A 14,382-nucleotide genomic window follows, 5' to 3' on the forward strand; every position below is an offset into this window, starting at 1 on the left:
AGCTGGGAGGCATACTGAGAGACTTTTGAAAAAAAAGCCCGAAGGCCATTCAGATCCATCGCTCAAGGGTTCATTTGTCGAAACGGGGTTTACAGAAAGCTACGAATATCAAGCGATGACTCTGCAATGAGTATAAATGTGTATTTCGTGTGTTCAATAAGATTCCAGAGGAGAACAAAAAGCTTCACTACTCTGCCGGAATACCTAGTAGGATGACCGTGAAAAGACCGTGAATTTTACATTTAAGTTGCTAACAAAACATTTACAAATTTGTTCCAAAAATGTTCAAAAGCATTTTTTTATCACAGCTTATTTGAAACAATCGATGATGATTGTTGCCATTGTTGCGACTATCTATCTGCACCGCAAAGAAAAAGCCAAACGCTATCTTGTCAATTTTATTTTTATTGTTACACTACAGTTTAAATAACCATTTATCTATTTATTTAACTTTGGTAAAATTTGCCTGTTTTCGACAGAGTAAACCTGTTGCATTTGCTGTAAGGACGAATGTATCATACGATGGCAGTTTGGATGACGACTCGCCGGTGCATGGGAGTGCGGTCTCTTTCGAGGTCGGCGATTTTCTTCATATCAAGGTAATTTAAAAAGAATATCTTAACTGAACTAGACAGACAAGAATTGCTCGGTTTATTTTTTACATTATTTTACAGGAGAAATATGACAATAATTGGTGGATTGGTCGATTGGTTAAGGAAGGCTGTGAAGTGGGGTTCATTCCCAGTCCCGTTAAGCTAGAACACATACGAATGCAGGTGAGTGTTTGATTTGTTTCCTTTTTCTCTCCATCAGGATTACCTCGAATAAGCTACTAATTTTGTTCCATTTTCATGCGTCCCCTTCTCTCTGGCCTAATCGCGCAGGCATCGGCGGCACGTTCATCCAAGCTATATACAAGTAAGGGATCATCATCTAGCGGTAATTTAGGAGCATCTGGAGTACCAGGTGCGGAACCATCACGAGGTAGCACACCCCCAACACCTGGTATGACACTGATTAACTTGGTTTTTTTATTCGTCTTCCGTTTCGTATTGTCTATGTGTTGATTGTTGTTGTTTTCTTCTCTGTACTACTATTTAGTTTTATTTTTTTCTCAATTTGTTTTAATACTTTGTTTTATAATATTTTTTTTTAATTTTTTTTTTAATTCAAATCGTTAATTTGTTGACTCCTTCAATCAGTTACAATACTCTGCTAAAATTCTATCTCAACGATTTTCTTTCTGCTTGTTGAAAAATTTTAAAGTAATTCTGCTCTCTAATGCCAATGCTGACCACACTAGTTCGAGTGTTTGAAAATTAACTGAACCGTGCATTCAATGTTTCAAAATACTTTCCCTATTTTTTATCATTTGAAAATCCGTCTTAAAGTTGACAAATTTAAGATGCGCTTAACCACTTCCTAGGTTGTTTCCGTTAGGTGGTCAGAAGTTTTTTATTGTGAAAAATACGAAATATTTTCACTTACGTTGAAGGACTGATCCTAAGGACCGATCTGATCTTATCTTCAATCACTTACTTGAATTACTCTTACGGTCAGATCTGTCACACTTTAGGCAAAAGCCTTACCTTAATTTTACTTTTAAGTTTACAATAGAAACAACTACGGGCGCTAACCCCACAACCTTGATTTCTATTTAAAATTTTTGATTTCCACAATTGAAGTACAGCTAGTTTCAGAATGTAATAATTTTATACAAACATTTATCTCTTTTCGTTCGAATATGATACGTTCATTTACATGTATACGTATTTCATTGCCTTATTTGAAATGTGTGAATGTTAACTTGTTATTCACTATTAATCATATATTAACCAAAAACTCTGTAAAGTTGTACACTGTTTCGCTTCTTATCTAATTTGGTGTACTCGGAATCGAGCAAATCAAACAAAACCACTACTTGATATTTAGTGTCTACTTTTAACTTATCATTTTCCTATCGTACTGTACTGTGGCGTAAAAGTGTGTTGATTTAATTATTTTCTGCTCAGTTCCCGTAAATCCTTTCGTTGATTACCTTCCGTTTGGACACAGGCACAGGCTACAGACTGGAACACGTACACTCTCACACTCGTACCTACACACAAAAAAGAACGAAACGAAACATCCACACTTTAGGAGGCCACAGATCATCTGTAACGTCTGATCGTACACGCAAAATGTGTCTCACAAGAAAAATGAAAAAGCACACCATCACAGATCCAATTCACCACCAAACCAACCTCCTCACACTCAGTAGCGAAACAAAACTAGACAATAGCACATCCCACAAAATTTTCATTCCTTTCGTATATATTTTCCACGCTACGAAATACATAATCGCAAATTAGTTTTTCATTTTGTCGAAATAATAATTCACTCGGTAAACTGCGTCCGACAAGCCGTTGTTTCTCTGATGATGTTTAATCGAAATTGCTGCAATGTTGTTAAAAACCGTTTGCATTGATTGACGTTTCGATGGTTGCATGTTTTTCGAATGTTTTCATGCATGTTTTATTTTGTAAACAGAAACCAGCGTAGAAGTTATTACCGCTAGTATTTATCATCGCGTTTCTGGTGGTAGTCAATTTTTGAGTTTTAAGCTCCCTGCGATCGAATGAAAATAAAAAAAAAGATTCAATCGAGCATAACGAACGGATGAAATCCGCTGGCAAACAGCCAAAGTTACGCCAGCTTCCGATAGCCATTCATCCGCCAGACATCTGCATGCGGTAGCTTTCCATTATGCCAGTTTATTTCTGCTCTTGTCTCCGGCGACGAACTTCGGCATCGTCATTCGGCTTGTGATAGCCTGTCATGATGCGATAGTGGGAAGCTATTTTCCTGGCTATTTATTTTTATGCTTCGGGTTTTTCCCGCTTCCCGGTTGCTCGCTAGCGTACCCGCAAGGACCGGTTTGCCGGCAGTAGCAGTGCTGCCTGTGTGTACGAGAGCCTATTGCGTATTCTTCCACTTCCCGGAAGTACACGAGCAGAAAAGGAACGAGCTTTGCTTTGCTGGCGTTCATTTTTGGCATCCACGCATTCTGCTGCTTGCTTCTCACTCAGTTGTAGTGCACCATTTAGTTTCTGTATAGCGGCTGAACCTATTTAGTATAATTGTGCGCTTTCTGTTAATTACAATTCAACCGTGCGTTTTGATGTCAGTTCAGCCTTTCAAAACGGGTCATTGGGAGCCCCCTAACGACTTATCACTTTGAACAATATTTAGGCATGTTAATCAAAAGCTTTCGCACCACTCAAACCCTATGCTGCGGGGCATGGTACTTTGCTCCGTGCTCCGTGCTCCGTGTTCTGCCATTATAGTAGTCCATTAAAAGCAATTTTGTTTTGCGACCCCGCAAGGATCACTTTTTGATAAACAGCGTTTCACTTCTAGCTAGCTGAGAACAGCCAGGAGCCAGCAGTGAGAAGTTGCCGGTGCCATTCGCGTTTGCCACTATGGCACTTTCCCCTGTGACTTTTTCTTCGGCTTCCCTGTGGCCATAATTATATACTGATATTTCAATACGAAGGCTAGAACGGTTGGGCTCGTTTGGGACGTTGAAGAGTTTCAAATTTCGGAGAAAAGAACATATACGCTATTTCTGTGCAAAATTTTTACCTTATGGAACATTATCAGGTTTTGGTTCCCCCTTTAAAATCTTCGAAATATATTGTTTTCTTGTGAATATTTGAATGAAAAATTAGAAAAACGTCATTCTATTTGGAAAATAAATTTCCGAAATAAAGACATAAAAAATAAATATTTCAGGAGCATAAAAATTTCTAAAGCAAGCAATCGAAATTTTTTTCACTGATAAAATGGTCGGAAATGATATGCAAAGAGCCAAATATGAACAAATACTGATTATGTAATACTTTGTCTAAGAAAATCTGCATCAACTATTTCAATTAAGAAGATTATTAAGGTCCTATACTGCAACAAGCTGCTTCAATAGATGCCTGAAAAAAAACATATGGCGTAAAGCACGTAGCGCTTCCATCAAATCCAAAAAAGGGAACGCTTAATTGCTTTCCAATTACCCGTCGGGAGGGCAAGCGACTCTAAAGGAACTGGAGCAGTTTAAAGCTCCTTACTTACTTACATTATACCTTACTGATGACTTATCAGGTGAATTTGGAAGTCGTTTCCAAACTGTTCGATCTGAGATAGTGCGTCTAACAATTTCCACTAACACATTTCGCTTAATTAAATCATACGTCGGCTTAAAATTTATGAACAGATGGTGGGCATGGCTCAATAAATTGCACACTATACAGCTTTGGAAAGTGAGGAAGTGTCTGATACGAATGATCTGATGATTAATTGGACGAACTGGAAAATAAAGACCAAAAATATATCGGGGCGATGGAAGGTGGGGTTCGCACACACGCTCTTTCGATTGGTACCAAAATGTTTTACTAACTAAACTACTACCATTTAGGCGTTGGTCTAACCATCCAGCTCTTGTAGTTCTCCAAACTCTCCAAAGGTTACTCTTGGCTTTTCAAATATCTACCAAAACGCATACATGAGAGGGCTCCGTAGCCGCAAGGTTACCGAGTCTGCTTTGACAAGCGAATAGTCATGGGTTCGAATCTTAGTAGAAGCTGGCCATTCGATGTCAAAGTGACTTTAGCATGTGTTAATTCTCAGACCTCTCATCACCCTTCCTTCATGCTGAATTCTATATTATCCCGATAAGGCCTATTGCAAAAATAGGACGCCAGCTGCGCCAGGGACGGCTATAATTGGGGACAGCGGCTGTCATGTAACGAGGTGAGTAAAGTAGAGAAAGCATTGAAAAAAGGGTACGCAATTACACACAAGCTCGCATAAAATTCAATAAGCATATCGCTCACTTAATAGCGATTATAGAAAATGCAGTGCGGGTTATACAGCAAACACCCGGGCGATATCACAATAGATCAACGATACTGGTCGCAGTGATGAGTCCATATAGAAAAAAAAACCATCCAGCTCTCAACGCATCTTGGCGACTGGTATCAACCGAATCCATGCTTCCCGCTGCTTCAGTCCGTCTAACGTTACGAAAGCGTTTGAGGTCTTACGTACGTACGCTATTTGTACGTATGATTTCAATGCTTCAGATTCATCAGAAACCCTTGTTTAAGCACTTTTTGCTACAGCTCATTTGGTTTAACTGAATCAAACGCCGTCTTTAAATCCACAACAGCTATCTCTTAAATTAAGCCCTCCAACTCCGTTGAACCGGATAGGATGCCCGCTATTTTCTAACTGCATCGTTGCTAAGCGTGATTCCTCTAAATCATGATTGGCAAATCTATCCTTCGCACAATAATTGTTCGGCATTTTTGCAAACCGAATGCAAACCGAGCATTCTTTTAAACACTGCGTTCTCTGCAGTGTTGAGCGAGTTTATAGTTCATCCTCCATCTCCATACTCCTTTCTCTAGTGTACCACCTCGTATCGTTCTTAGCACTCGTCTCTCGAAAACTGCAAGCAAATGCTAGTTCTATTCGAGCATTATCCAAGTTTTATGTCCGTTTGGAATGAGTGGCCTAATGAGTGCACTGCACAGGGTACACTTTATACGGGTCCGTTCGATTCGATTCCGTCCGTTCACAATATTTTGTGAAACCCAGAGTAAGTTCGACATCCGCTATCGATATACCTCCGAATGTCACGGCTGGTGTCTGATGTTCTATCGTCAATGCGTAGCGATCCTAGCCGTTTTTCAATCCAATTTCAAGATCTTGCCTGCATCCGGAAGAGGAGATCCCGGTCAATCCATGCAAAAGTGTAAGTAGCCGCATTGGTCAGAAAAATAGAGCGACCAACGGTGGCAAAAAAACAACAAAATATTTCCTGGTAGCCGCGGCCCAGTTTCGCACAGCAAAAATAAAAAAAAACAAAGCTTGTTTAAACTGCTTTTTCCTAAAATGAATGAATTAGCTTAGCAGAAAATGTGCCACGGCTGTTCCAGCCGTTTGGATATTTAAGGGTTAACCTCTTAACCTCTTAACTACAGCGAGAGCGCGCAGGTTAAGTCAAGAGAGTGCGAACGACGCTCTCCGTTCAGTACAACTTCGTTTATATTCCTTTGACTACCACGTGCTTGAGCAAGTGAAATTGAAATTAAATTTTATGCATGAATAAGAACGAGCGAGACAGAAATATGCGGAGTGCAGAGTAATATTAGCTAAAGTAGGAAAGCACGATTCTCACATGGAGAAATCGTTTAGGGACAACAAGCAGGTGGGGAGATTCCTCTTTCATTTACAGCCTAGAACAAAACCTATTGTAAGAAGTAAATTATTTTTTTTTTTTTTGTGGCGTGACTTTAACCGCCGATTGGTCATTTGCCCCAAAGTTGGCTCTTTTATTATTTTAGTTTTAAGTTAGAACTCAAAAGTGGTCCCTAATGTTCATGTCATCGGCAAAGCCGACGCGAGTTGTTATTTGTTCGACCAATGAACTCAACAGTTCACCAAAAATCCGCATACAGCTTCCCAGGCAAACCGTTCTCGTCAATTATTTTCTGTTGATGTTTTCGTTCGATGGTATCATATGCAACTTTGAAGTCATCGAACAAATGATGCGTTGGAATTCTCTATTTACGGTCTTTTTAGAGGATCTTCTGTGGCATAAATATTTCATCCGTCATTGACTATCCTATATAGAAGTCAGCTTGATAAATACCAACAAATCTGTTCACAATTGATGTTAGACTCCGGTAATTGTTCAGTATCCAAAACTCTTACAATCAGCCGGTGCTGATAAGTGTTTGCTTTTCCGGATCCATCTAGTAAGCTCCACTCCGATGCTATCTTTCTCAGTCGATTTATTGTTCTTGAGCTGATTAATGGCGTCCTTACCCAAGTAGCACAATTTTAGTACTGTTAGTTGCATAAACTTGTTTATGATAACAACCACAACTAGTTTGTAACAACTGTGTTAGTAAGGTAACTTTATCTATCGTTCGGTCTGGCCCTTCTTCCATGTTTATCGCAACGCCGGAATTTCATTCCATGAGTCTCCGCTTGGGCGCCATTCAGGTGTTCGTTAAAGTGCTGCTTCCACTTTTCGGATTAACCCCACCAGCGTCCGTCAAGATACTCCCATTTTTATCCTGATACATTTCGACTCACGACAAAAAGCTTTCGCAGGATGCATTTAGTTTCTGGTAAAACTTTTGCTTTTCTTGGGAACGGTTGCCGTCGTTCCAATTCCTGCGTCTTCTCCTGGAAGATTTAAATTCGCTGCATCTTCTTCTGTCTGTGTATATCCACATTCGAACAAGAGGCACTGCGCATCTTTGCCGTCCGCATAGCGTTCTCCTCATCCTTCAGTCTCCTACATTCGCATCACTATACCGCTGATTCCATGGCATGTGCCCGGACTGTTATGATGATATTCCAACAGTCCTCGAGAGGTAATTCGCCTAGATCGTCCTCTCAGGGTAGCGCAGCTTAAAGATATTGTGAGGTATCTACTGCGACGCTACGCTGCTTCAACCTTCAACCTTTGACCGAGGTTGCCATCGGTACTAAATGTTGTCCATAACGGGCGCATCCTAACCGTCATGAAGTAGTGGTCCGAATCAACGATAGTGCTTCGACAGGTGAGCCTACCCAGTTAGCTTTGAGATGCAAGGTATAAGCCAGTCATCCTTTACTCGAATCTCCGTTGTGCGCTGCTGCAAGAGCTAGTAGGATCGTTGCACTAGCCCCGTAATTGTCCTGTACTCTAATAACGGATTGCAAAGCCTGTCGAATGGTAATGTCTTAAAGATGGCTACACGCAAAGCTTTTTTTCGATAGCTTCTTACGTCAAGAACATCTGAGAAGTCCCGGCATTTGATCTGTCTGATTTCATGACCTTGTAGGAGTTCAGATATCAGTATCTATGTACGGCCATGTCCCGATACCGCATCTTGCTCATCACTATGAACATTGTACATAGCTCGTGTGTATTCCCACAGCTTCGGAAGATGATATGACCTTCCAGGAACTTTCATACCGTTGAGCCCATCTCTTGCTGAGCTACTACGTCAAATCTCTTAAGTACATCAGAGAGTACTCAAGCACTCCCTTGGAAGCGCAGAGATTGGTAGTTTCAAGTCCCAAGTTTCCAATCCATAGTCCATTTTCGTCGCGTAGGTCTATTCTGATTGTTTCGGTCCGAATTACCTTGTTCTTCCCTATTTTGATGTTAAATTTTTATAGTAGCAGCTTAGGATGCGTCACCAATATTCTATCTCACCGGAGGGCCATCTACTGTTTAAAGTTCCATGTTGACACGAGGAGGAGAAGGTCTAGAGTTCAGGCGCCGTATTGAGCCGCTCCTAACATGAAAAACAGATGCTCAGAAACTCGAAAAACTTGCCACTGGGTTTGGTTCCTGTTATTGCTCAGTATTAGTACTACGCAGGCCTGAATGTCCTTTCCTTCTTCATGTCCTTCTGGTATGTCGACTTGATGATTTCAGAAACTGCAATGCTTGTCTTTGAAATAGAATGTTTACGCCGTCCAATAGATTCTTCGTATATATAATGTTCTCTGATTTCGTTGTAGATAATTATTGTGCGATTCGGACTAAATTTCTTTCGTTAATTGTTTCACTTGCCGAGATAGATATTACACGTATCTTCCGGCTTGTCCCAGACTACGATTTTTAACCGTTGTCGGCTAGAGCGGTTCAAATAAGTAACACTGTCCTAGGTTCAGCAGGAAACCGGAACCTCTGGTCATGATCTTACAGTTCAATTTCAGACGTTGTGACTGATTTCTTTCACGTGAAAACTATTAACTTCAGTTAGATTTGTTTGCTGGATAGCTTGGTCATTGAATACTAGCTGATTGCCCGCTTTTATTTAGGGTCTCTTTGTCTCTCAATTACTTGTACATCTGTTACTATGACGGTAATTCTAATAATGCAAAAAAAAAACTTGTCACTTCGCCCCCTATTGCCCTTCAGCCACTTGTACTACTGCTGTCGGTTCAAATGACCTCCTCCCTTATTAGAGACCACCTCACCTCTTTTAGTTAACTTCTCTGTGCAGATTCTATAGTATCAAAGAGCATATGTGCCAAGTTTGATGAAGTATCATCTGGGCGTTCCGGAGTCATGGCGAAACATAGATACATACTCACGCACCTCCTAATTACCGCTCTTTCGGCCAGCTTCACCCTTTTGTCCCGCAGTCCCCTATGTATCTGTTTGCGCTTCAAAAATCCCTATAATGGAAAAGAGAAACAAACCCTGTTTTTCTTACATTAACCTTCCCCACCTGGGATCAACCTCTTTCCTTTAGACCATCTGTACAAATTGTGGGCTCGCCAAATGAAGCTGAATGGTCAAAAAATAAATACTTGAATAACAAATAGCCGAAATCCAAATGACCGAATTTCAACAAACAAGGCCGAAATTAAAATAGCGAACAAAAAAATGACGGATTTCACGCCAACTCGACCAAAGGTTGTTTCGACCCTCTCAGAATTCAATGAAACTTTGTGTGTGTGTAAAAAGAGCAATTTTCGAAAAACTAAGTATGCAAAGTTGCTTATTTACATGAACTCTTTACGCACACAAAGTTTCATTGAATTCTGAGAGGGTGCTGCCAACTCCATAGACGAGTTGGCGTGAAATCCGTCAAATTCTTCAAGAACTGCTTTGTTTAGCGCTTAGACAGTAACTAGTAAGGATTATCTCTTAGTTGAGTTCGAACGAGCGGCAATGAGTAAGGACAGTACATACCCAACATTCAGTGTATATGTTTGAAAGCAGCATCTAATCGTATCGATCATGATATTCTGTTAGCTCAGCTTAGTAAACTGGGAATGTCGGCAAGTTTAATAGCATGACTTGTTTCTTATTTACTGACGCAAAGAAAAAGTTGGTGAAGTTTGGTTAATTTCTATCTCATTGGTTTGAAAATTGCTCAGGTGTTCCTCAGGGTAGTACTTTAGGACCTTTACTGTTTTCCCTGAACATAAATGACCTTTCCCGGCTGTTAATGCCTGGCACAAGACTCATTTATGCTGACGACACTAAAATTTACACAATCATTCGTACCGGAACGAACTGCTTAAGACTACAAGAGTTGATCAACATGTTTGCGGAGTGGTGCAATCGTAATAACGGCTGACAACTAAAATTTTGGAATTTTTTTGAGGCCCCTATACTCCACAACAAACGAGCTCAGAGAGAAATGAGAGTATGTATGAGTTAGCTCTCTCTCTCTCTCTCTCTCTCTCTCTCTCTCTTTTGTCAATATTTTTTGTTTTGTTTATGCTTGCCTTGTTTTGCTTAAAATGCCGTCGAAATAAGAAACATTTCGGGAGCGCGTTGTACAGTTCTACGAATTGCCACAAAAATCTCGGCAAAAAGTATACGGTACAACATTTAAATTGTGGCTTCGACCGTTTACCATATCCTAAGATGCCCAACAACTATTCGCAGGCAAGGTAGTGGAAGACCAGCTAAAGTTATGGACGCAGACGGACATCGTTCTCTTTCTCGTTTCATCAACAACAAGCCCTCTGGTTTGGCCGCAGACGAATGTTTGAAAAAAATTTTGATCCCGTTTCCACAAAAACAGCATGCAGTTGGACAATATGATTCGATCCCATTTTTACCCAAAAACCACGACCCGAAAAATCTGTCTCAGTGCACCCAATCGAAGATTTCTTCGGGATTTTGAGTTCCTTGGTGTACAAAAATAACTGGAGAACCCCAAATTGCAAAAAGTTTATTGGTAGAAACAAGAGATGCATTCGCAAAGCTGACATGACGGCCGTACAACGCTCCTGTTTCGACGTCAAACGAAAGCTTCGCCGAACAGCCGATTACGGACCGTTTTCAGCGTCTACAACCAATCTGGTTTGAACTGGGTAATTTCCGATGATGGTTTACCCGTAGTGGATACGATGCGCTCACAAATGTCTGTCAGCAGCTGTTCCTTGTTAGATGGTTTTAACCTGCATGGGTTGACTCAAATCAATACCATCTTGAATCTGGACGGTCGCATGCTGGATCTCATTCTTGCGAACGATCTAGCTGTGCCCAACTGTGCCGCATCTGTTTCGCATGAGCCGCTGGTAGACCTTGAAGCTATTCATCCTGCTATAGCTGTGTCGCTAAATCTTCCTCTACCAGTGGTGTACGACCAGCCGTCTCAAAATCTAAGATTGAATTTTCGTCGGGCTGACTATCTAGCACTCAGCGCTGCATTTTCTGATGTTGATTGGAATACATTTTTCGAAGCCTCCCCCAGTATTGACGATGCCGTATGCCATTTTAGCAGTATTATTGAAGCCGTCATCAATCGGATAGTTCCTGTTCGTGCACCGCCACGGAATCCAGCGTGGTCGAATGCACGCCTACGCACGCTTAAACGCTTGCGTTCAGCCGCACTACGGAAGTACTGTTGCCATCGCTCTCCGTACTACAAGATTCAGTTCAATATTGCAAGCCACCAATACCGTAGCTACAATCGTTATTTGTACAACCGATATGTGAAGCGCATCCAAGATAATCTTCGTCTGCAACCGAAACAATTCTGGTCATTTGTGAACACAAAGCGCAAGGAAAATGGATTTCCGTGGTCCATGTTTTCAGGGAATTGCGTCGCCAACAGTGAACGTGAGAAGTGCGACCTTTTCGCCGAACATTTTAAATTAACGCTCAACGACTCCATCGCTTCTCGCGCACAAATTGAGGAAGCCAGCAACGTAACACCACGTGACGCTTTCCCATTCGAGCTACCCCATATTAATACTGATACCGTTATTGCCGCATTGGGTAAACTGAAGACCTCGTACGCAGTTGGACCGGATGGCATCCCTTCTGCGGTATTGAAGCGATGCGGTTCTGCACTTAGTTCTCCTATCGCCAAGCTTTCGAATATGTCGATACAGCAATGCAAATTCCCTGACCGATGGAAATCTTCTTATCTTTTTCCAATATATAAAAAAGGCGATAAACGTGACATAACTAATTATCGCGGGATCACGTCCTTGTGCGCTTGCTCAAAACTTTTCGAGATAATTGTTAATGACGCTATGTTTGCTTGTTGTAAATTCTACATTGATGCTGAGCAGCATGGATTTTTTCCAAAAAGATCGGTAACCACAAATTTGATGCAGTTTGTTTCCCGCTGTATGCAATGCTTGGACTCTAGCCTGCAAACTGATGCTATCTATCTAGACCTGAAAGCTGCTTTTGACCGTGTAGACCACGGAATACTGCTAGGGAAAATGGAGCGACTGGGTGTATCTACGGACGCCATCTGCTGGTTTAGATCTTACTTAACGAAGCGAAATTTATGTGTCAAAGTAGGATCTACTGTTTCCAACTGCTTCTCCAATCGATCTGGAGTTCCACAAGGCAGCAACCTGGGCCCGCTTCTTTTCTCGATTTTCATAAACGATGTCGCGCTTTTGCTTCCGCAGGACTGTCGGTTGTTTATGCTGACGATACAAAAATCTTTAGAGTCATCACGTGCCAAAGCGACTGCGTGGAACTACAGGAATACCTGAACTCTTTTGTGAGCTGGTGTGCAACAAACTGTCTAACTTTAAGTACCGTCATCCGGGGATACTTGCAACACCGGGGTTACTTGCAACACTTTTGCGCATCGCGCTTTTGACAGCTCTAACGCATTTGCTTGTTAACATAACCATTTGTAGTCAATGGGGTTTTAAAGAAGGGACGTTTACCTATTGTTTAGTTAAGTTTAATCCATTATATCATTGATTTGCTTGTTTTTTGCAGGACTGGAAAGTAATTTCATTTTCAGAGTAGGAAAAATGGATGCGCAAAGTTGTGTCAGTGCATTGACATGAAATTATTTTTTATCGTTTGGTTCCTGTACACAATTAGTACATCATATAAGCTAACAAATAGCAACTTTGAGCTTTATTTATATTTTGAACTTGGGGAAGTGACGATGAATTCGTGTTGTTACTTCCAATATGGCGCGGCTTGCAGCACTTGTAAAATAGATAATTAGAGTAATAGACAGTATGTAAACAGTATGTTTGCATCTGTACGATATTATTTTGTCACTGCCATCTCCAGAAAAATTAAAATTGTGAAAAATTCCACGTGCCTTCAAACGGCAAATTAAAGTTCTGCGACATGTTGAATTTTCACCGAATATCTTTAAAAAAGCGATAAACAAAATTGGGAAACAAAACATGCCTCCAGTATCATTTGTTTTACTAGAAATATACTCAAAATATCTTAAAATGCTCATTCGCGGTTTGAAATCAAATTTAAAATCATAAGAAACGCAAAATCAGAAAAGTGTTGCAAGTAACCCCGTTTACTGGGTAACTTGCAACACCCCTATTTTCGGTTCATTCTACAGGCTCATTTAGTTGATAATTTTTCTCATAATGATAAATCAAAAGTACTGACCACTATACAAGTTTTGACTACTTACACTTGGATTGAAACGATACACTTCGAAAGTTATACCAAGTCAAAGTTCAAAAGTGTTGCAAGTATCCCCGGATGACGGTATAGACAAGTGCAACATAATTTCGTTTCACCGGAAGCGTGCGCCAATCGAACATAACTACACTATTTCGGGCCACTGTCTCCACCGTGTGCAATGTGTCAAAGACCTGGGAGTGCTGCTAGATAACGAGTTAACATTCAGGAGCCACTATGAAAGTATCATCTCAAGAGCTAACCGCCAGCTAGGATTTATTTTCAAAATTGCCGATGAGTTTCGTGATCCTCTCTGCCTTAAATCGCTCTATTGCTCTCTTGTGAGATCGATCCTAGAAACTAATTCTGTTGTTTGGTGCGCATTTCACGCTAACTGGTGCAACAGAATAGAAACGGTGCAGAAGAAATTTATCCGCTACGCGCTTCGCCATTTGCCTTGGAGTGACCCGCTGAACTTGCCATCATACGAAGATCGCTGCCGACTTCTTGGTATTCAGCCTTTGGAGTTGAGACGACGAATTGCCCAAGCTGTCTTCGCTGCGAAGCTTCTATCCAACCACGTAGACTGTCCTTCGCTACTGGAGCAGTTGAACATATATGCTCCTGTTAGGCAGTTACGTCAAAGGAATTTTCTGTACCTAGAGCCGCGGAACCGCTCATGAACCTGTCAGAATTATGTGCCAACGTTTCAATGAAGTGTTTGAGTTATTTGACTTCAATGTTCCAGTTCATGTCTTTCGAGAGCGACTAGTCAATGTTTTCAATAGAAGCCAGAATTATTTTATTCATTAAGACAAACAGTCAGATGGATTTTTTGAAATAAATAAATAAATATAAAAAAAAATGTATACTAAATTTTTTCCAACAATAGATAATGTATCTTTAATTTCGGTAAATCAGATCTTCTTCATGTATCTTTGTCTTTTTTTGACAGC

General features: G+C 40.8%; 1 protein-coding gene across 1 annotated transcript in view; it reads left to right on the forward strand.

Moving 5' to 3' along the window:
* The window catches only part of LOC128741823 (voltage-dependent L-type calcium channel subunit beta-1), a 55,726-nt gene that overhangs the window by 31,076 nt on the left and 10,268 nt on the right, over positions 1-14,382 (forward strand). Inside the window, exons 3-5 of the mRNA XM_053837896.1 lie at positions 480-599; positions 675-776; positions 885-1,005. Coding sequence (XP_053693871.1) covers positions 480-599; positions 675-776; positions 885-1,005 — 343 coding nt within the window. The remainder of the gene's footprint in view (positions 1-479; positions 600-674; positions 777-884; positions 1,006-14,382) is intronic.

This window comes from Sabethes cyaneus, chromosome 3, assembly GCF_943734655.1.
Source record: "Sabethes cyaneus chromosome 3, idSabCyanKW18_F2, whole genome shotgun sequence".
Taxonomy (NCBI): Eukaryota; Metazoa; Arthropoda; class Insecta; order Diptera; family Culicidae; genus Sabethes; species Sabethes cyaneus.